We start from the raw sequence: 23679 nt of genomic DNA, 5'->3' as shown, positions 1-23679 counted from the left end.
ATGAAACACATTTAAACACTACGCACTTCCAAAAAGGTGCGAAATTCACTAATCGAAGTACTAATGGTTACTAATAAGAAGTTATTAGAGCTAATGATTTCTTAATGATGATCATTAGATTTTTTGTAAGGATATAAAGGACTAAATAAGTATATGGAAATAAAAACATAGTAATTCACAATTATTAAAATTAAAATTTTTTTTTTATTCAGTAATACATTGACAGAGCTTCGATTTCGTGCACTATTTTATAGTGCCAACAAATCCAAATATTAAAGCAAATTATTATTATATTAACTCTAATAAATATTACTTAGACACAAAAAAATACATTCATTTGGAATAAATATATATATTTGTTCGAGGTTAATAAATATATCGCGGGCTTAAAGGTAAAAGGGCTTATAACAATTTATGCGCCCCTTTACCTTTGCAAAGGTAAAAGGGCGCATAGTTTTTTTTTTTATTGCCAATCGAGTAGTAGACACATTCTACGCTCAAAATTGAAAAAAAAAAAATTGAAAGGTAAAAGGGCGTATGTCTTTAATTATACGCCCTTTTACTTTTAAGAATTCGAAATTTTGGTGATCTAAAGGTAAAAGGGCGTATCATTTTTTTTCGGCCAGCTCACAAAAGAACATATTCGTAGTTTAAAAATTCGTAGTTCTGCAGAACAAAAAGAGCATATAAAAAAAATTTTTTGCTCCAATCAATGTAAAAATGTTGAAAACATTAAAATTTAAGAAAAAATTTTTTCAAAGTCATAAGGGCGTATCCTGTTTTTTCGATTTAGTATCAGTTATAGACCATCATATGACCAGAGATGGTCATCGCCATCGTCAGGATCATCTGTACCTAAGATTATAAAATAAAAGATTTTTTAATTTTTTTTAGAACATAACTTGATAATAATGAATAAATTTATAAACTCTTATCATCGCTGAAAACTGGACTTTGATAGTACCGATGAAATAAAAAAAAAAAAAACATAAAATAGAAAATGAAACCTTGATTGAAAAATGAAAAAATGCAACTTTGAAAAATTAAAAAATCTAAAAGTACATTTTATTAATTTGGTTAAATCAATTTTCACTGCACTCATAGAATTTAGAATTTTTTAAATGCATTTTTTTCATTCTCGAATTGCACATATTTTTTACATCAATCGTTGAATTAAAAAAATTATAACAAACTTAAGATTCGATCAAAATTAAATGAAGAAATTTGGTTTTTTACTTGAATAAATATTTGTTCAGATAAATTAAGTTATGGAGTGATAATTTTTATTACCCTTGCAATTGTTTTTCTTACTCTGACCTATAATTGATAACCACCGAAAAAACAGAATACGCCCTTATGACTTTAAAAAAAATTTTTCTTAAACCCAAAAGAACGTATAACAAAAAAAATTTTTTTTTTTTGTTTTTTCCATAGATTTTAATGTTTTCAAAATTTTTACATTGATTGGAGCGACAAAAATTTTTTTTATACGCCCTTTTGATTCTAGTAACGCGTTGTTCAACATTTGGTATAAAAAATACAATTTTTTTTTATGCGCCCTTTTACCTTTAACTAGTACTTTTCTTAAAGGTGAAAGGGCGTATGTCTTGAGATACGCCCTTTCACCTTTAGGATACCAATTTTTTTTTTTCCACAAATTTTTACGTTTCAGACAATTTCAAACCGAATGGCAAAAAAAATTTTTTTTATACGCCCTTTCACCACAAATCCCTATTAACCCTTAGCTATAAGCCCTTTTATTTTTAAGCACGCGATATATTTGAACCTAATGATTATTGATTTAAAAGTTATGGTGTTAGGCAGCAGCAGCGAGAGTAGTTCGTTGCTCGCCACTAGATCGCGCCCACCACTTGTAGTGTTCCTGGTAAGAAACTTATTTCAGAGTTATTATATTTCTAACTTAAAGCATCTATGGGACGGATTACCCGCTGAAAATTTTTGATAGTAATATAGGGGTATCCTGTATCTGTATTACACTATAGGATTAATGTTTAATATTAATGTTTTTCCTGAACAATTTTGGTCATAGTGTGAAATAAATATTCTGTCATTTTAAAATAATATTTAATTATTAATACTAGCTCATTTTCTATAATGATCACTCATATATTTCATTATGACTACTTTATAAATTCTACAGCTAATCAATTTGATTTTATGCTTGCTACTAAACGCGTAATAATCTTTACTAAATATTTTATAGTTTCTAATGATTCGTTTTGTTGGTGGATTATAAAATATTTATTTAAAACAACCAAATATATGATTGGAAATGGGCAATCAAATTATTTTCTTGTCATAACTAAAATTTAGTTGTCATGAGAAAACTTTTTTCTCAGTGCATCAATTATTGTCACAAATAAAATTATAAGATAGTTTCAAATCGATTCATGTACAAAAAGCGATTACATTAATTATTACGCTTGAGTAATTAATGCGAAATTTAGATGAATAAATGCATGACAAAATGTACATAAAGTAATATCAGAGTTTTTGTTGACAAATATAAGATTTCTTTTATCAACGTAATAATCTTTCAAACGAAATATGCACCAAATTTCCCTACATAGCGATCACTTATAAAATTAGAATTTTTATACGATCTCGGAGTCCTAAGTTATTGAAACATTTAATTGCTTCACTAAAAAGCGAACTCATCGTAGAAACACGGCACACGTCAATCGATAAATGAATAATTGGTGGCAAAATGACTCACGTTGTATATTACATCAAGGATTAAAATTATTGAATGAGACTATTAATTCTATTAGCAGTAGACATGATTTGCCGTCTAATCGTTAATTTCCTCAACTCCCGTTCTTTTGACCGTCTATTTAAACGCGTTTCTAATTTTCTGAACGTTACTTCGATACCAAAAACGAGGATTGCCCATGCGAAAGCAAGTACTACCGCAATGTAAGCTAATCTAAAGTCTTCAAGATCCAATTGATTATACTTTCGTAACGCATTGATTCTGTTTAGTTTCTTTTTACGTGCCAACAAAATCCTGTGAAGATCGCGTCTCTCACCATGACTTAAATGACCGGTTTCAAACAACTTCAACGCTATTTTATTTATTTTTCTATTTAGTGGATGACCTTTTTCAGTCACAGACACACGGTATTTATAAGAAAAAGGTTTAGAAATGTGTGTATTTGGATCAATGTGTTCAAATTCCGTAGCATCGAATACACATGCTATGGAAGAGTTTCTATTCACGTTGTCAGCGCAGATATTCCGGTCTAAAAACCTCGAATAATGCAAATACTTTTCAGAAGAATTTTTATCCCATATGTTACTATAATATAATTCGTCGTCGACTGCTTTAGTTGTGAAATAAACGTGATAATTGTTATCACGTAAGTCTTGAAGCGTCTCGACATTTCCATGTCCCGGTCTAGACAAGAAAGAAGTGAGTTGTCCCTGGAACACCGGATTGAACATCAATGCAAATAAAGATGCGGTCATGAACGTTATGCGCATCGATACTCTAAGCATTGGAGACGATATTCCCATGTCGAGAAGAAATGACAAAAGATCTAACACTGCCGCATTAAAATCGTATTTGTGGTTCAGAAGCATCATTAGAAAAAAAAATGTCAAAATAACGCACGACATAGCTATTCTTTCTCGAGTAAAGAAACTGTCAATAACCTGATCGAAGGTGGGTATGAAACTTTGTTTCTGTGTTATTATGATGTAGCCTTCTTGAGCAAAATATGGAATAATGTTATAATCTACCACCATGTCTGAAAATAGTTCTATAGCATTCAAAATAGCCACTTGATCAACGTTTCTGTGGAATGTAGAATTAACTAGTGTGACGTTCATCTCCGAGAATAAGTTCTCGTAAAAAGTTAATGATTTTTTAAGTAAATTACCTTTTCGCTTGTATAAAAAATTGCGTACCCAAAGTTTGTGCCCGTCAAGAAATTTTGTTTTGTCAAACGTCATACTTGAGCAAATGTTTGTGTCTGCAAAACAAAAAAGAAAAACAATATGTAGTTAGAAAATTCAATAAACATTAATAGTCAGTTAATATACTGAGTGCTTATAATAAATGCTGTTAGATGCCACACAATGGTTTTATACAATTCTTTATTTAAGACTGCCCGCGAAAAATGTGTTCTATGTTTAAGGCCATCAGAAAAACTACAGTTTTTTGTAGTGACTTGAAACACATTTCACGGTGTGTTATATATCTATCGTTCACTTATCACGTTTTAATTTTATTTGGCAAGTGTGTTAACTTCGACAGAATACTTGGTTTTAGTGTGGATATAATTAGGTAATATTTTGCAGAAATGTATGAAATTTCATTCCATAAAATTAAATGGTAATTTGTTTTAGTTTCAAAAATTCGCTGACATTTTATAAAATTAGGTGAAATTTCATGGAATTCAAATCCAGTCTCATGGAATAATAAAAGCGTATAAAATTTTGTGAAATTTTATAAAATTGCATGATATTTTGAAACTCGGAATATATAAAATCCCAGGAAATTATTTCGAATTTCTCATTATCTTCCGATCAGTTTTAATCCGAGAATTTCGAATGAATCCGATTGACAGTTGAGCGGAAATCGACCAGTCGTTCAAAAGAAAATTCATGTTGTCGAACTGGATCAGATTAAATTTATTGTTTCCCAATTTAATCTGATTCGATCTGATTTAAGAATTTCCGTCGGATTTAATCGGAAAATAGTGAGCATTTTTTTGACTTCTCACTAAGAAAATTAATGATTTAGAAAAAAATTGGCCCGGGTCGAAAAATTTGACCTGATTTTAGTCTGATTGGACTATTTGATCTGATTTTGATCTTTTATGAAAATTTTAAGCTGTTTTCGACCTGCTACTTTAAAAAACAAACGCATTACGAGCAGACTAAATTAGATTAATTCGTGAACTTTAAAAAATTTTAGTTCTGAAAATTTACTAGGACAAAACTAGATTAAATCATGGACTTGTAAAATTTTTATTTATGGGCAATATTTATGAAAAAATATTAAGTTGCAGAATTGATTGTTTTATTTACTATTTATTTACTATCTTTTGTTTAAAAATGTCGGCAGTTAATGAAAATTTGACAGCTTAATTTTTTAGTTGTCTTCATTGAATATTTAGATCATTGAATAAAAGTGATAAAACAACTCTTGAAATGTCAAGAATTTTCTTTTATTCACTGGATAAAATTGAAAATATTTTGGCATAAGAAAACATCAAAATTTTTGTGCTACGGAGAAAAATGTTGGCTCGCAATCTACCAATTTTTATTATGCTGTCGACCAAACTTGAAACAGAAAGTAAAGTATCCAAAAAATTACTATGCCCTTATAAAAAATTATTATGCTGCATCAAAATTATTATAATGTATGGAAGTAATTGATATTGAAGCTCATCGATAAGTTTCTCGCGCGTAATAAGTAATGTGATACAGTATAATCATTTTTTGTAAGAGCACGATAATTTCTTGGATGCTTTACTCCCTGTTTCAAGTTGAGTCGACAGCATTGTAAAAATTGGTAGGTTTCGAGCCAACATTTTCTCTCTGTGACATCTTATTATGGAAGCGCATTAGCATGTTTTAAATACCAAGAAAATTAAAATAAATTAAGAAATCTCGATTATTATTATTTATGTTTATAAAAAGTCCTGTATTTGTCCTTAAAAACAATCGAACACAGACTGAATATTATAGAAAATAAAGTCTGTTTTTGTCCTTAAAAACAATTGAACACAGACCAATAATTATAATAAAAAAGTCTGTTTTTAGTCTAAGCGCGATTTAAAACAGACTAAATATCATACGAAAATAAGTCTGATAGTGGGCTAGATAAAGAATAGTACGGGCAGAAACAGATTAAATTCTTATATAAAATAAATACGATTTATAAACCTGAATTAAAGAAAAAATATTTGAATTTATCATTTATTTTAAAACAGATCTAATTTTTTGACCCGGGCGGGAAGTTATTGTTTCCACTCCGATTATCGAAAATCGAGTTTTCATTGGATCTTGATGTTTTGAGGTCCTTGGAAATTATTCTGACTTTTTTCAGAATGATGTCCGAGTGTCTTTATGTATAGGTGTGTGTGTATGTATGTAAACTCTTTGTAGTTTTTTAAATAATGAACCGATTCAAATAGTTAAGGCGACAATCAAAAGAGCTTGTTGGTCATCAATTTTCCTGGAAATTTCAGATCATTTGATCAAGTAGACTCGAGAATATTGGCGAATTACGAAAAAAAAAATTTTTTTTTTAGTTTTTCATTGATTTCTTAGAATCAACTCGAATGATCGACTGCAAAATCTAATCAGCTCTAGAACTTAATAAAACGCGTCGATTGCCGCCTCAACCATCAAAATCGGTCAATTTGTTTGTGAGACATCGTGGGAGAAAGAAATTCTAAAAAACAGTTTTTTTCGAAAACAATGGCATACAAAAGTATTTTCGAGCTCGGAAATCTATTTACAACAATCTTTTTGAGCTCCTTGAGCTTGAAAAAAGCGGAAGGTTTTAAGGCTTGCCCGCAGGGTCATCGATAGAGAGATTTTTTTTTTACTAAGACCGGTTGAACTTCAATAAGATACTTCGGAACGCGTTTGAGTGATTCTGATCGAATTTTTGTTTCCGATTGAATCTGATATACATCCGATTGACATTTAACCAGATTTTATCAAAGTTTTCAATCTAAAAGAGCCGTAGTTATAGAAAAACGTCGACAACTAAAGTACTTGTGACTAGATTCGGGCGAAAGTGCTATAAGATTTCTACATGGGTTCTTACCGTTAATGATCGACATCTTAAAAAGCGTTGATCCAGAATACGGTTCTTTCGGTCCTTCAACTTTCTGCCATGGTTTCGGTGCCCGGTCAGCGTAAGGATTCAGAGTGTAGATACTCGTACTGTTGTCGATGTCATTGAGGCATATATAGTATGATTTTAACGCGTCGCATTTCAACATAGTTGTCAATTTTTGCAGTGCATCGCTGCACTTGTTTCCGATCACAAGAAAAGATGACAACTCGGGATTCCAATAATTTATCTTGACTAAATTACTTTGTAAATTCAATAAAAATTCTGACCGTCTATAGACCGTCTCAGCTGAGAAAACGAACGTCGGATAAGAAGGATATACTATGAAATCGGATTTTTCATCACCATCTCCGGGACCATGGTAATTTTTATCTATTGAGATAACAGAGATAATTCTATCTTCATTGCTTGTAATTCCATGCACGATATTAATCAAACTTGAATCGATCACCACAGGATTGAGTTGATCAGAAAAACACAATTCCAGCAATTGCCGCTGTAAAGAAAAATAAATATGGAATTATTAAATTATTTAAATATTTCCAGGTTAATTATAATTCAAATCAATTACCGTGTGGTTGTGTGTGACGGGAGAACTTTCCGGTGCTGGAAGAACCGGAATCTTGATGTCATAGCTTTCGATGGCACTCACGAATAAAAAACACAAAATTATCTTCGCTTTCCACCTCATTGTGATATCGTTAGATCATTTGAATTTTCAAATAAATTAACATTTTAAATTTTACTATTTATTAAACTACTGAGTAAAATCAATAAATGGATGCCTGTTAAATATGCGTCTGGTCTCTTTGACTTTTTACCTGTAACTGACGCAGTAAAATAAATAAATGAGTAATGATCCCTTTTACGTTGTTGCAAAGGATACGTGTCCATCCGCAATTCGATTGTTGCATGTGTGAGCTTCTAATTTAATGCACATGCACTATTTCTTCGCCTGTTGTCAACTGCCCCTTCCAAACATTGTTGCTGTGCGAGAAATTGATTTGCAGAATAACATTCACTGACCTACATATTTTATGAAATTTTTATTTGCACATCGAAAAAATAATGAATTTTAATTTGTTTTCAACACCTATCATTAATTAATGATTAAAATTATGTAAATAATCATTCATCGGGACAATGATTTTTTCCAATGAATTTATAATTTTTTCTGCCCTCCGATCGGAAAGTGGCACTTTTCGGGCTTCTGCCCTGAACGAAGTGGCAACTTTCCGACTTCGTCGAGCGGAAGAATAGTATACGCACCTTGGCCGGTAAATAAGAAAGCTTCAGCCCACATGTTTGTCAACCTCGGCTTAGCCTCGGCCAACAATTACATGTACTCTGACACTTATCTTATTTTACTGGCCTAGGTATGTAATATACTATTATTTCTTATGGACACATTACCCTCACGGAAAAATACTAATGACCACTATTGGACAATAGACGTTAAGAAATATTTTGCGGATATCACTATGCCAGCATGGGCTCGAACGCCAAACTGTATGGTATCGGATATTTTCATAGGTTATAAAATTGATTGCCTGGATGATTCAACCATTGCGAGAATAGTAACATTGGCGATAGTTGTGGCGAACTCTGCATTGTCAGTATGGCCGTCAGGCCCACACTGCATTACCGTATCCAGATTGCTTCTGGCCGATAAGCCTAGTCTAACGACATCTATATAGTTTTGGCGGTAATACGATAGTATACATTGATCAACACGCCAAAAATTATGGCGGGAAAAACTAGTAGCATTGTGCACACGGCATATTAGTATGGCTCTCAGGGCCATGGTGTTTCGCCGTGCCTCCTATGCATACGTGCGAGCAATACAATAGCTCCAGTACTATACATTATAGTGAATAACGCCATACTTCTGGGTCTCGTTACAATACTGTCTTGGAATATTTCACAAACTATTTAAGTTTCTGTCTTAAAACCATACCAGCATGGTGTAGAACACCATGCATTTCTTACCGTGTACTAATAAACCACTAATGGTCTAATATTTTCGCACGCTGATACTTTACAGTCGACTCTGTCTAAAGGTTCCACGTCGGGACAGAACCATTGCCTAAAGGTTCTCTCCCCACCATCAGCACTTCCCCTACAATATATTCCCCTCGAGCGCCGAGGCGCACGCTAAAACGAACACATTGCGCAGTAAACATAACCTCAAAAAAACGTGTATTTAAAGTTAGCGCTTGAAAACTGAATTGTGATTCGTCACTCGAGAAAGCGGGTGGGGGAATATCCGGGAACCTTTAAGCAATGTATCCTGGAACCTATAGACAGCGGGAACCTTTAGGCAGAGAACCTTTAGAGAAAGTCGACTGTACTGTCATTAGTGCGTTTAGTGTGATATGATAACATCTAATTACGCATAACTTTTCTCGCAGTATTCACTTTTAAAACAGTTACAACATTGACTAGTCACGGTACTAATGATTAATAATAAAAATTTATTACAACTGATGATTTTTCAATAGTGATCATTGTATTTTTCCGAAGAGGTACTAAGGACTAGAAAAGTTTATAAATATTAAAACACAGCAAACCACAATTATCATAATTTGAATAGTTTTTTATTAAGTAATACATTGACAGAGTTACGATTTTGTGATTGTTATTAATTAATGTCACACATATAATTATAAGATAGTTTCAAATCTATTTAAGAAGTGTAGACAATCACATTGATTATTACGCTCAAGTAATGATTATGAAATTCGGATTTAGAAATTAATGCCAGAATGAGCATTCAATAATACAAGTGTTTTTGTTCACAACTTTTGGATTTTTCTCATGAACGTGAAAATCTCCTTAATGAAATATTCAAAACAAATATTTTATGATCAGATCACAACCTCACGATATTTGATCACTTTTATTGTCAAAAATTAATAATAATATGAAATTTCATTAGCTACCACTTAAAAGATTACAATATTTACAGAGTTTCGGAATTCTGACTTAAAAAAAAAAAATTAGTTATTTTACTAACTAAGTGTATTCACTCTTCACTTTCGAAACACGGCACGTCAATCGATGAACGAATAAGTGGTGGGAAAACGAGTCACGTGGCATTTTATCGAGGATTACTATTCTTGAGTGAGATTGTTAATTCTATGAGCAGTAGACACGATTCGCCGTCTAATTATTAATTTCCTTAACTCCCGTTCTTTCGACCGTTTATCTAAACGCGCTTCTAATTTTCTGAAGGTTACTTCAATACCAAAAACGAGGATTGCCCATGAGAAAGCAAGTGCTACCGCAATGTAAGCTAATTTGAAGTCTTCCAGTTCCAATTGATTATACTTTCGTAATGCCTTGATTTTATCTAGTTTTCTTTTACGTGCCAACAAAATCCTATGAAGATCGCGTCTCTCAGCATGACTTAAATGACCGGTTTCAAACAACTTCAACGCTATCTTATTTATTTTTCTATTTAGTGGATGACCTTTATCAGTCACAATCACACGGTATTGATAAGAAAAAGGTTTAGAAATGTGTGTATTTGGATCAATGTGTTCAAAGTCCGTAGCATCGAATACACATGCTATGGAAGAGTTTCTATTCACGTTGTCAGCGCAGATATTCCGGTCTAAAAACCTCGAATAATGCAAATACTTTTCAGAAGAATTTTTATCCCATATGTTACTATCATACAATTCGTTGGCGACTGCTTTAGTTGTGTAATAAACGTGATAATTGTTATCACGTAAGTCTTGAAGCGTCTCGACATTTCCATGTCCTGGTCTAGACAAGAAAGAAGTGAGTTGTCCCTGGAACACCGGATTGAACATCAATGCAAATAAAGATGCGGTCATGAACGTTATGCGCATCGATACCCTGAGCATTGGAGTCGATATTCCCATGTCGAGAAGAAATGACAAAAGATCTAACACTGCCGCATTAAAATCGTATTTGTGGTTAAGAAGCATCATTAGAAAAAAAAATGTCAAAATAACAGACGACATAGCTATTCTTTCCCGAGTAAAGAAACTGTCAATAAGTTGTTCGAAGGTGGGTATGTAACTTTGTTTTTGTGTTACTATAATGAAGCCTTCTTGAGTAAAATATGGAATAATGTTATGAACTTCCATCATGTCTGAGAAAAGTTCAACAGTGTCCACAATAGCCAGATAGTCAACCTTTCTGTGAAGTCTAGAATTAACTAGTGTGACGTTCATCTCCGAGAATAAATTCTCGTAGAAAGTTAATATTTTTTGACGTAAATTACCTTCTCGCTTGTTTAAAAGGTTGCGTACCCAAAGTTTGTGCCCACCAAGAAATTTTGTTTTGTCAAACATTATACTTGAACAGCTGTTTGTGTCTGCAAAACAAAAAAGAAAAGCAATATGTAGTTGGAAAATTCAATAAACATTTATAGTCAGTTAATATACTGAATGCTTATAACGAATGCTGTTAGATGCCACACATTGATTTTATACAATCCTTTATTTAAGACTGCCCGCGAAAAATGTGTTCTATGTTTAAGGCCATAAGGAAAACTACAGTTTTTTGTAGTCACTTGAAACACATTTCACGGTGTGTTATATATCTATTGTTCACTTATCACGTTTTAATTTTATTTGGCAAGTGTGTTAACTTCGACTGCATACTTGGTTTTAAAGTGTGGATATAATTAGGTAAGATTTTGCAGAAATGTATGAAATTTCATTCCATAAAATTAAATGATGATTTGTTTTAGTTTACAAAAGTCGTAGACATTTTATGAAATTGGGTAAAATTTACTGAATTCAAATCTAGACCTATGGGATAACAACATTTTATGAAATTGCAAGATATTTTGAAACTCGAAATATATTAAATCGCAGGAAATTTCTAATTATCTTCCGATCAGTTTTAATCCGAAAATTCCGAATGAATCCGATTGAAAGTTGATCGGAAGTCGACCAGTCGTCAAAAAAAAAATTATTGTTATCCAACTGAATCTGATTGAAATTAATATTTACTGATAAAATCTGATTCGGTCTAATTAAAAAATATTAATCGTATTAAATCGGAATATAGTAAGCATTTTTTCAACTTCCCGCTAAGAAAATTGATGATTTTTGAAAAATTCGGGAAGTTATTGGTTTCACTCCGATTTTCGAAAATCGAGTTTCCATCAGATCTTGATGTTTAGAGGTCCTAGGAAGCTATCCTGACTTTCGAGCTCGAAAATGCTATTACTTGGGATTATTTTTTATGAGCTTTTCAAGCTCTACCAAGTTACGTTTTTTGCTAAAGTTTGACGAGTTAAAGAATCGAAAATTATTAATGAAGAAGCGGCTTTAAAATTTGTATTCTCAATTGTGTTCAATCAAATGAACGTATCGAGGCAGAAATCAATGTCAGTCATCAAAATCAAGATTTAAGTGCGTTTTGACTTAGGTCAGAGCAGTAATATATGAAATGTCAGAGAAAGATATCAAAAACTGGGTTTTCACAATTTTTTGCTGATAATATGTTTTAAACTACAGAACAAGTTAGATGTCACTATATGACGATCGACAGAGACGATAAAGAGAAAGAGTTGGTATGATTTCATACACATTTAGTACTTTACATTTTAATTTATCCGGAAAAAATAACATAAAATGTTATTTTTTTAACTTTTCAGCGCCGATATCTTTGAAACTAATCGACAGATTTTGACGTTTGAGGTGGCAATTGGCGCGTTCGCTCGAATTCTAGAGCTGATACAATTTTGAAATCAATCCGTTCTGCCGTTTTGAAGGTATTTGGAAAAACCCGTTTTTCACCATTTCTTTCTCCAACGATATCTCTTGAACAAATTAACCGATTGAGATGGTTGGGGTGGCATCCGACGCGGCTTATAAAGTTCTAGAGCTGACTAGATTTTGAAGTTGATCGTTGAACTCGTTTCTGAGAAGTCAATAAGAATCTAAAAAAAAAAACTTTTTTTTTTTTCGTAATTCGCCAATATTTTCGAGTCTACTTGATCAAATGTTCTGAAATTCTCAGGAAAGTTGACGGCCAACAAGCTCTCTCGATTGCCACCATAACCATCTAAATCGGTTCATTAGTTAAATAGTTATAACGAATTTACACACACACACACACACACACACACACACACACACACACACACACACACACACACACACACACACACACACACACACACACATACATACACTGGGACATCATTCTGGAAATCGTCAGAATAGCTTCCTCGGACCTCAAAACGTCGACATCTGATGAAAACTTGATTTTCGAAAATCGGGGTGGAAACAATAACTTCCCGAATTTTTGAAAATTTACAATTATCTTAGCGGGAAGTTAAAATTTTTTTTTTTTTAGTTTTTAATTGATTTCTCCGTAACGAGTTAAACGATCGAGTTCAAAATTTTATCAGCTCTAGAACTCAATATAACGCGTTGATTGCTACCTCAACCGTCTCAATCGGTCTATTCGTTTGAGAGATATCGTTGGAGATAAAATGGTAAAAAACTATTTTTTCCGAAAAGAACGGCATACAAAAGTATTTTCGAGCTCGAAGAGCTCGATAATGCATTCACGACAAAATTTTCGAGCTCAAGGAGCTCGAAAACAGCGGGAAGTTTTAGGGCTGGCCCGCAGGGTTAACCGATAGACAGATTTTTTTTATTAAGTCCGGTTAAATTTCAATAAGATACTTTGGAACGCACTCGAGTAATTCTGATCGAATGTTTGTTTCCGATTGAATCTGATAAACATCCGATTGACCTTCAACCAGATTTTATCAAAGCTTTCAATCTAAAAGAGCCGTAGTTATAGAAAAACGTCGACAACTAAAGTACTTGTGACTAGATTCAGGCAAAATTGCTATAAGATTTTTACATGGGTTCTTACCGTTAATGATCGACATCTTAAAAAGCGTTGATCCAGAATACGGTTCTTTTGGTCCTTCAACTTTCTGCCATGGTTTCGGTGCCCTGTCAGCGTAAGGATTCAGAGTGTAGATACTCGTACTGTTGTCAAAGTCGTTGGGACATATGTAGTATGATTTTAACGCGTCGGAATCCATTAAAGCTGTTAATTTTTGTAGTGCATCGCTGCATTTGTTTCCGATCACAAGGAAAAATGACAACTCGGGATTCCAATAATTTATCTTGACTAAATTGCTTTGTAAATTCAATAAGAATGTTGACCGTCTATTGACCGTTTCAGCTGAGAAAACAAACGTCGGATAAGAAGGATATACTATGAAATCGGATTTTTCATCACCATCTCCGGGACCATGGTAATTTTTATCTATTGGGATCACAGAGATGATTCTATCGTCATTGCTTCTAATTCCATGCACGATATTAATCAAATTTAAATCGATCACCAGAGGATTGAGTTGATCAGAAAAACACAATTCCAGCAATTGCCGCTATGAAGAAAAAAAAATATAGAATTATTAAATTATTTAAATATTTCCAAGTTAATTATACTTCAACTCAATTACCGTGTGGTTGTGTGTGACGGGAGAACTTTCCGGTGCTGGAAGAACCGGAATCTTGATCTCGTAGCATTCAATGGCACTCACAAGTAAAAAATACCAAATTAATTCTTTGATTCTCTTCATTGTAATTATCACGGTCTTCAAATTTTTAAATAAATAATTATGTCACTGTTTTAAATATTCGCTGGATTATCAAGTGAAATCAATAGACGGATGCTTCATAAATACGCGTCTATGCTCACTGACTTTACACTCGTCACTAACGCAACGGTACCAATAAACAAATGACATGACCACTTAGGTGATTGCAAAGGATACGTGTCCACTTGTCACTCGAGTATTATATGTGTTACCATTCAATCTAATGCACATACACTCATAATACTTGAGCAATCAATCGCCACTCCTGAACATCGGCGCTTCACGCAAAATCGATCCGCAGAAAAATGTACGTTCGCCAGGAAAATGAAGACCGAATGAATCATCAGTAATGGGAACAGGTTCTGTCAAAAAAGCATTCGAATACTTAAGATCTCGATCTTTTACTCTTGAGCTTATCGCAGTTTTGATATTTCCGGGCAACTGAACAATCGAATAAACGCAATGTTCCTGATCAGAACCTCATCAGGATATCCCTATTAAAAAAAAAAAGGTATCCCATTCCTTCAAATACACTAATGCAAAAAAGTAAAGGAGCAGAAAAATTTTATAAATTTTTTAGTGATTTTTGGAAGGCTGTAACTTGGTGAAAAATGATCGTATCGAGATTTTAAAAGAAGCATTTCACAGCTTGAAAACTCTAGTTTTGGTGCATTTTTTTCAAAATTTTTTAAAAGCTCCGGTTATTGCGCAAACATAAGAAATGCCGCGAGACAAAAAATTTCTAAATTTTTTTTTTTTTCGAAGAGCCCACGGACCGCGAAAAAATTCTTTCAACTAAACGAATGCATCGTTCGTTTAGCAAATTTATTCAGCTTCAATTTGTTTTTTTTTTTAACCTCGTAGGACGATTTGTCGCAGAGATATCAGCCTTCAAACAGAAAATGATCCTTTTGTCTTTGATCATCGATATTTCAGGTACCAATGATCGCACAGAAAGTTGAAGGGCGGCGTTAAAAACTTTAATAAATTCCCTACAAGACCCTGTCATCATTTTTTGAAAAAAAATTTTTTTTTATTTTTAACATCCATTAGAAGTAAGTACAAAAAAATGACTTTTTTTGGTTTTTTAGTAAATCAACCGCTACTCTGCAAATATCGATAAAAAAAATAATGTTGCCAGGGACTTTTTTAGCTTAATGTACCTCCAAGACCCCTGTAAATTTTTAAATTGATCTATCGAACCGTTTTTTGGGAATCATCGATCAAAGTTTAGCTAAACAATTAAAGGAGCAAGTTTTGTTCCTTTAATTGTGTAATCATAATCAAAATGAAAAAAATTTTTTTTTCGACTTTTCTCAAATTTTTGCGTTGATAACTCAGCAAATGCAAGGAAATGACAAAAAAAATTAAAAATTTCCAAAAAATGTCAAAAAAAATCGTAGAAAAGAAAAAAAATTGAAACTTGTTTTTTGTGTTCTAAATTTTTTTTTTGATATATATATATATTAGACTGGGCCAAAAAAATCGACTATTTTTTTTTTTAACGATACTGTGTAAATATTATTTGGGATGACAAAAAAAAATTATTGTGAAAATTTGAGCCCTTAATTTTGACATTAAGAGGTGTATCATCGCAATTTTCGATTTTTTTTAAATGAGCGGGTGTTTGTCTCATAACTCTCAATCCATCGAGATAAACAAAATCGATGCAGATACATTTTTTGAAGGAAATTTGATGCTCTATAAAAAAGGTCTGATTAAAATTTTTCGTCAGACGATTCGTTTCTTTATAATCATGCTTTGAACTTTGGTATGATTTTAAAATTTGATTGTTCAACTTTGGAATTTTGTAATTCATGTAAAAATAAGTTTCCGGAAAAAGACAATGAATATTCTTGAAGAAAATTGAATGCTCTACAAAAAAAGTCTCTTAACCATTTTCGCTAAATTCACTCCTTCAAAAGTTATTCAAGATTATTGAAGTCGTTTTACATAACTTCAACCTTGAATAACTTTTGAAGGAGTGAATTTAGCGAAAATTGTTAAGAGACTTTTTTTGTAGAGCATTCAATTTGCTTCAAGAATATTCATTGTTTTTTCCCAGAAACTTATTTTTACATGAATTACAAAATTCCAAAGTTGAACAATCAAATTTAAAAATCATACCAATGTCCAAAGCATGATTATAAAGAAACGGTTCATCTGACGAAAAATTTTAATCAGACCTTTTTTGTAGAGCATCAAATTTCCTTCAAAAAATACATCTGCGTCGATTTCGTTTATCTCGATGGATTGAGAGTTATGAGACAAACACCCGCTCATTTAAAAAAAATCGAAAATTGCGATGATACACCTCTTAATATCAAAATTAAGGGCTCAAATTTTCACAATAATTTTTTTTTGTAATCCCAAATAATACTTCCACAGTATCGTTAAAAAAAAAATAGTCGATTTTTTTGGCCCAGTCTAATATATATATATTTATATCTAATTAAATATGAAAATTTAAAAAAATTAGATAAAATCATGAAGAGTTTTATATAATTATATATGAGTACATCTAATTATGCATAAACTTTTTTTGCAGACATCACTTTTAAAATCGTTTCAAAATTCATAGTCGCGGTACTTATGATCAATAACCAAAATTTATTACATAAACTGATGATTTTTCATTAGTGATCATTAGATTTTTTCCGAAGGGGTATAAAGGACTAAAAGTTTATGAACATAAAAACGCAGTAATTTGAAATAACTATAATTTGAATAGTGTTTTATTTAGTAATACATTGACAGAGTTACGATTTTGTGATTGTTATTAATTAATGGCACACATATAATTATAAGGTAGTTTCAAATCTATTTAAGAAGTATAGGCAATCACATTGATTATGAATGTGCATCAAGTAATATAAGTATTTTTGTTCACGACTTTTGGATTTTTCTCATAAACGAGAAAATCTACCAAACGAAATATTTAAAACAAATATGTTATGATCAAATCGCGAGCTCACGATATTTGATCACTTTTATTGTCAAGAATAAATAATAATATGAAATTTCATTAGCTATCACTTAAAAGATTACAATATTTATAGAATTACGAAATCCTGAATTAGAAAAAAAATATATATACTAAGTGAATTCACTCTTCACTTTAGAAACACGGCACGTCAATCGGTGAATGGATAGGCGGTATCAAAACTACTCACGTGGTATTTTAGCGAGGATTACAATTATTGAGTGAGATTATTAATTCTATTAGCAGTAGACACGATTCGCCGTCTAATTATTAATTTCCTCATCTCCCGTTCTTTCGACCGTTTATCTAAACGCGCTTCTAATTTTCTGAACGTTACTTCAATACCAAAAACGAGGATTGCCCATGCGAAAGCAAGTACTACCGCAATGTAAGCTAATCTAAAGTCTTCCAGTTCCAATTGATTATACTTTCGTAATGCCTTGATTTTATCTAGTTTTCTTTTACGTGCCAACAAAATCCTATGAAGATCGCGTCTCTCAGCATGACTTAAATGACCGGTTTCAAACAACTTCAACGCTATCTTATTTATTTTTCTATTTAGTGGATGACCTTTTTCAGTCACAAACACACGGTATTTATAAGAAAATATATTCGAAATGTGTGTATTTGGATCAACGTGTTCAAATTCCGTAGCGTCTAATACACATGCAATGGAAGAATTTTTCTTTACTTTATCCACACAGACTTTATGGGAGTTGAAAAACAAACGATGCAAATACTTTGTATAAGAATTTTTATCCCATATTTTACGATCATACAATTCGTCAGAGACTGACATACTTGTGAAATAAACGTGATAATTGTTATCACGTAAGTCTTGAAGCGTCTCGACATTTCCATGTCCTGGTCTAGACAAAAAAGAAGTGAGTTGTCCCTGGAACACCGGGTTGAATATCAATGCGAATAAAGCTGCGGTCATGAACGTTATGCGCATCGACACCGTAAGCATTGGAGTCGATATTCCCATGTCGAGAAGAAATGACAAAAGATCTAATACTGCCGCATTAAAATCGTATTTGTGGTTCAGAAGCATCATTAAAAAAAAAAATGTCAAAATAACGCACGACATTACTATTCTATCCCGACTAAAGAAACTGTCAATTACTTGTTCGAAGGTGGGTATGAAGCTTTGTTTCTGTGTTACTATAATGAAGCCTTCTTGAGCAAAATATGGAAGAATATTACTAACTTCCATCATGTTGTCGATTAGTTCATAAGAGTTCGAAATATACATCGAGTCACCGTTTTTTCGGAAAAAACTAGAATTCACTTGTGTGACGTTCATTTCCGACAGTAAATCCTCATAGAAATTTAAATTTTTTTGGTGGAAATTACTTTTTTGACCGGTTAAATCATCCTCTACGTAAAGTTTGTGACCGTCAAGAAACTTGGTTTTGTCAAAAGTTATACTCGAACAAATGTTTGTATCTGCAAAACAAAAAAAATCATAGTTGATTATTCTATACTGCATTCAAAAGTTAATTTATATATGGAATACTCGTAATAGAAGCTGTCAAATGTTGAACATCGGGTTCATAAACTTTTTCATTAAATACTGCTCGAGAAAAAATCTTTTTATATAATTTTATGAAATTATTTCAAATTGCTGAATATTTTGATACACGGAATACACGAAAGCCTAAGAAGTTTTGTCGAATTCTTGATTGACCTTCAATTAGTTTCAATAGGATTGAAATGGAAAGTTCCAAATTAACCCAATCAAAAGTTAATCAAAAATCAGCAAGTTTTTCAGAGAAAAAAATTGTTTTCATTTGGGAAACTAGTGGACTAGAATTGTGGCTTGAGCAAGATTGCTATAAGATTTTCAAATGGGTCCTTACCGTTAATGAACGACATGTTAAAAAGCGTTGATCCAGAATACGGTTCTTTTGGTCCTTCAACTTTCTGCCATGGTTTCGGTGCCCTGTCAGCGTAAGGATTCAGAGTGTAGATACTCGTACTGTTGTCGATGTCATTGAGGCATATATAGTATGTCTTGATAGCTTTATAAACCATTAAAGTCATCAGATTTTGTAATGCATCTCCGCATTTGTTTCCGATAATAAGAAAAAAAGACGACTCGGCACTCCAATAATTTATCTTTTCTAAATGACTTCGTAAATTGAGTAAAAAACTTGTTTCTCTAGAGACCGTTTCAGCTGAGAAAATAAACGTCGGATAACATGGATATACAACGAATTCAATTTTTTGATCTTCATCCGTGATATCTGAATAATTTTGATCTATTAGGATAACAGAGACATTTTGTTCGTTATTACTTGTAATTCCATGCACGATATCAATAAAATTTGAATCGATCACCACAGGATTGAGTCGATCAGAAAAACACAACTCTAGTAATTGTAGCTGTTACAAGAAAAAAGTACGGAATTATTAAACTATTCAAATATTACCAAGTTACTTATAGGGGAGGGTGGGGCAGAGCGGCCCCCATTGGGCAGAGCGGCCCCCCTGAAATTTTGACCAAAAAAAAAATTTTTTTTTTTTCGACTAATTACTATAAATCCTATATGTTCGCGCATTTTTACCCCTACGCATGACATTTGGGGCAAAGTGGACAAGCCCAAAATTTCGAAAAAGTGATTTTTTCATATTTTTATCGTCAAATTAAAAAAAAATTAGTATAATTCCACATTTCTAGCCCTACGCATAACACCTGGGGCAAAATGGACCAGCCGAAACTTCCGAAAAAATTATTTTTTCATATTTTTCGGCCGTTTCTCTATGTTAGAGGCAAATTTGGTCACTAAAAATTTATAAAAATTAAATTTTTTTTTTTAGTTGATAAATTTTTGAAATAAAGTAAAATTATAGAATTGATTTTTTTTTTATTGAATAACAATGAGTAATTAAGATAATCGAGAGAAAACGATTTTTTACGCTTTAAAAAATTTTTTTCGAGTAATATAAAACCAAAAATAGTTGTCAAGAGAAAGAAATACATTCTTAATGATGAAAACAATTTAAAAAAAAAAAAAAACGAAAAAAAAAATTTTTTTATCACTTTTTGAAGGGGGGCCGCTCTGCCCCACAAAAAAAAAAAAAAAATTTTTCAGAATTTTGGCAAAATGTCCATAAATTTGTTCGAAATAGGACAAAAGTAAAGTGATCTTATGGTTGAAAGTCACAAAAAATAATTATTGGCTTAGGGGGGCCGCTCTGCCCCACCCTCCCCTAATTGATATCATTTACCGTGTAGTTGTGTGTGATGGGAAGACTTCCTTGTGCAGAAGGAATCGGAATCTTGATGTCATAGATTTCGGTGGCACTCACGAATAAAAAACACAAAATTATCTTCGCTTTCCACCTCATCGTGATATCGTTAGATCATTTGAATTTTCAAATAAATTAACATCTCATATTTTTCTATTTATCAAACTACTGAGTAAAATCAATAAATGGATGCCTGTTAAATAAGCGTCTGGGCTCTTCGACTTTTTACCTGTAACTGACGCAGTAAAATATGTAAATGAGTAATGATCCCTTTTGCGTTGTTGCAAAGGATACGTGTCCATCCGCAATTCGATTGTTGCATGTGTGAGCGTCTAATTTAATGCACATGCACTATTTCTTCGCCTGTTGTCAACTGCCCCTTCCAAACATTGTTGCTGTGCATGAAATTGATTTGCAGAATAATATTTACTGACCTACATAATTTATGAAATTTTTATTGACACATGGTAAAAATAATAAATTATAACTTTTTTCCAATGCCAATAATAAGTTATTTATTGAAATTTAGTACGATTCAGAGTATGCATGAATCCGCATTAAAGGCATCAAATCTCGAAAAATCGAATGAAATTAACCGAATGAAGTAACCCGTGTAAAAAAAATTCGTTCCAAAAAGATTCCAAAAAAGTTCCGCACGTGGAACTTCTAAAAGTGAGACAGATTAGAACTTCGAATGAAACTTTTTTGGAACGTTAGTAATTTTGATAGTAAAAAAAAGTTTTTATGAGCAAATTTAGAGTAAAAAAAGGACGTTCTTGGAACTTTTTTGGAAGTTATCATGGACTTTTTTATTGTTCTATAAAAAATTCAAAAGTAGATTTTTGAATTATTTTGGCATGTTTCTAGAATGACTTTAGTCTTCAAAAGATGCAAAAGTAGTGATTTTGGAAAGTTTTTGGAACGCCTTTTTTAGTTCATAAAAAAGTAAAAAGTGATGATTCTGGAGCTTATTTGGAAAGTCTATATAAAATTCCAAAAACATCTTTTTTTGACTCCAAATTTGCTCATAAAAACTTTTTTTTAACTATCAAAATTACTAATATTCCAAAAAAGTTCCATTCGAAGTTATAATCTGTCTCATGTTTAGAAGTTCCACATGCGGAACTTTTTTGGAATCTTTTTGGAACGAATTTTTTTTACACGGGTTACCAGTCTGGTGATTTAAATGGATCTAAAAAATTAACGTATCGGTTTAAAAATTGGCTGAGTCATAGAATTTAATCTGTTGCGTTGAAAAAAAAATTACGTTGAGATTTAGATTGAGAATCATTAGTGCGGTACACAATTAAGTCTAAAACTCACAGTCTAGTAAGGGTGGAGGGGTGGAGGGGGTAAAGTGGGCCCCTTAAAATTTTCTATACGTCAATAAATTCGGATGTATAATAAGCTCATCGAAATTTTTTATGTAATGAGGGCTAAAATAGACCACCAAAACAGTTCATTAAATATAATTTATTAAGAAAGTGAAAGATACACTGAGAAAAAATATTTCTTCGGACAATTAAATTGGTTTTGTTAAATTCTGTTAAACTAAAATTTATTTGGGTCAACTAAATTTTATTACGTCAATATAATCTATTTTGTCATTCTTAACGAATGAATTAATAAACTTTATTTGGTTGACATTAATATTTCTCTCTCTAAGATAATAAAATCATTTAGTCAAGTTAAGAAAATATCTATTTAATGGACAACTAAACTATTTTATAGTGCCAACAAATCCAGATATTCAAGCAAAATATTATTATATTAACTCTAATAAATATTAATTAGACACAAAAAAATATATTCATTTAAAATAAATATAGGGGAGGGTGGGGCAGAGCGGCCCCCCTAAGCCAATTATTATTTTTTGTGGCTTTCAACCATAAGATCACTTTACTTTTGTCCTATTTCGAACAAATTTATGGACATTTTGCCAAAATTCTGAAAAAATTTTTTTTTTTTTGTGGGGCAGAGCGGCCCCCCTTCAAAAAGTGATAAAAAAATTTTTTTTTTTCGTTTTTTTTTTTTTTAAATTGTTTTCATCATTAAGAATGTATTTCTTTCTCTTGACAACTATTTTTGGTTTTATATTACTCGAAAAAAATTTTTTAAAGCGTAAAAAATCGTTCACTCTCGATTACCTTAATTACTAATTGTTATTTAATAAAAAAAAAAATCAATTCTATAATTTTACTTTATTTCAAAAATTTATCAACTAAAAAAAAAAATTTAATTTTTATAAATTTTTAGTTACCAAATTTGCCTCTTACATAAAGAAACGGCCGAAAAATATGAAAAAATAATTTTTTCGGAAGTTTCGGCTGGTCCATTTTGCCCCAGGTGTTATGCGTAGGGCTAGAAATGTGGAATAATAATAATTTTTTTTTAATTTGACGATAAAAATATGAAAAAATCACTTTTTCAAAATTTTGGGCTTGTCCATTTTGCCCCAAATGTCATGCGTAGGGGTAAAAATGCGCAAACATATCGGATTTATAGTAATTAGTCGAAAAAAAAAAATTTTTTTTTTGGTCAAAATTTTAGGGGGGCCGCTCTGCCCCACCCTCCCCTATAAATTTATTCGAGGTTAATAATTAATATTTAAATCTAATGATTATTAATTTAAAAAGTTATGGTGTTAGGCAGCAGCAGTGAGAGTAGTTCGATGCTCGCCACTAGATGGCGCCCACCATTTGTGGTGTCTCTGGTAAGATACTTATTTCGGAGTTTTTATATTCCGAGCTTGAAGCATTTACAAGACGATATATCCGCTGGAAATTTTTGACAGTAATATGTGGGTACACTGTATTACACTATGACATTATTGTTCATTATTAATATTTTTCCTCAACAATTTTTGTCAGTACGAAAAGAAGTACTTGTGAAGGAAATAAATTATTTTTCTAAATATACATTTATTGAACTGTTAAATAAATATTCTGTCATTTCAAAATAATATTTAATTATTATCAATAACTCATT

The 23679-nt window shown here is 31.9% G+C and overlaps 3 protein-coding genes across 3 annotated transcripts; all 3 read right to left on the bottom strand.

Moving 5' to 3' along the window:
- Positions 1–2763: 2763 nt before the first annotated feature.
- Positions 2764–7243, bottom strand: LOC130674250 (uncharacterized). The gene is made up of 2 exons (XM_057479519.1): positions 6809–7243; positions 2764–3995 (listed from the first exon to the last, which is right to left on the bottom strand). The coding sequence occupies exons 1-2, from the start codon at positions 6984–6986 to the stop codon at positions 2764–2766; spliced, it is 1410 nt and encodes a 469-aa protein (XP_057335502.1). The 5' UTR covers positions 6987–7243.
- A 2214-nt stretch (positions 7244–9457) lies between these two features.
- On the bottom strand, positions 9458–14554 carry LOC130674572 (uncharacterized). Its single transcript, XM_057479932.1, has 3 exons — positions 14316–14554; positions 13715–14240; positions 9458–11186 (listed from the first exon to the last, which is right to left on the bottom strand). Exons 1-3 carry the CDS (start codon positions 14433–14435, stop codon positions 9952–9954), a joined length of 1881 nt encoding a protein of 626 aa, XP_057335915.1. The 5' UTR covers positions 14436–14554; the 3' UTR covers positions 9458–9951.
- A 2695-nt stretch (positions 14555–17249) lies between these two features.
- On the bottom strand, positions 17250–20907 carry LOC130674571 (uncharacterized). Its single transcript, XM_057479931.1, has 3 exons — positions 20671–20907; positions 19299–19824; positions 17250–18885 (listed from the first exon to the last, which is right to left on the bottom strand). The coding sequence occupies exons 1-3, from the start codon at positions 20788–20790 to the stop codon at positions 17651–17653; spliced, it is 1881 nt and encodes a 626-aa protein (XP_057335914.1). The 5' UTR covers positions 20791–20907; the 3' UTR covers positions 17250–17650.
- Positions 20908–23679: the final 2772 nt, after the last annotated feature.

This window comes from Microplitis mediator, chromosome 9 (genome assembly GCF_029852145.1).
Source record: "Microplitis mediator isolate UGA2020A chromosome 9, iyMicMedi2.1, whole genome shotgun sequence".
NCBI classification, from domain to species: domain Eukaryota; kingdom Metazoa; phylum Arthropoda; class Insecta; order Hymenoptera; family Braconidae; genus Microplitis; species Microplitis mediator.
Note: the sequence above shows the minus strand (reverse complement) of the source record. Positions and strands in the feature narration are given on the sequence as shown.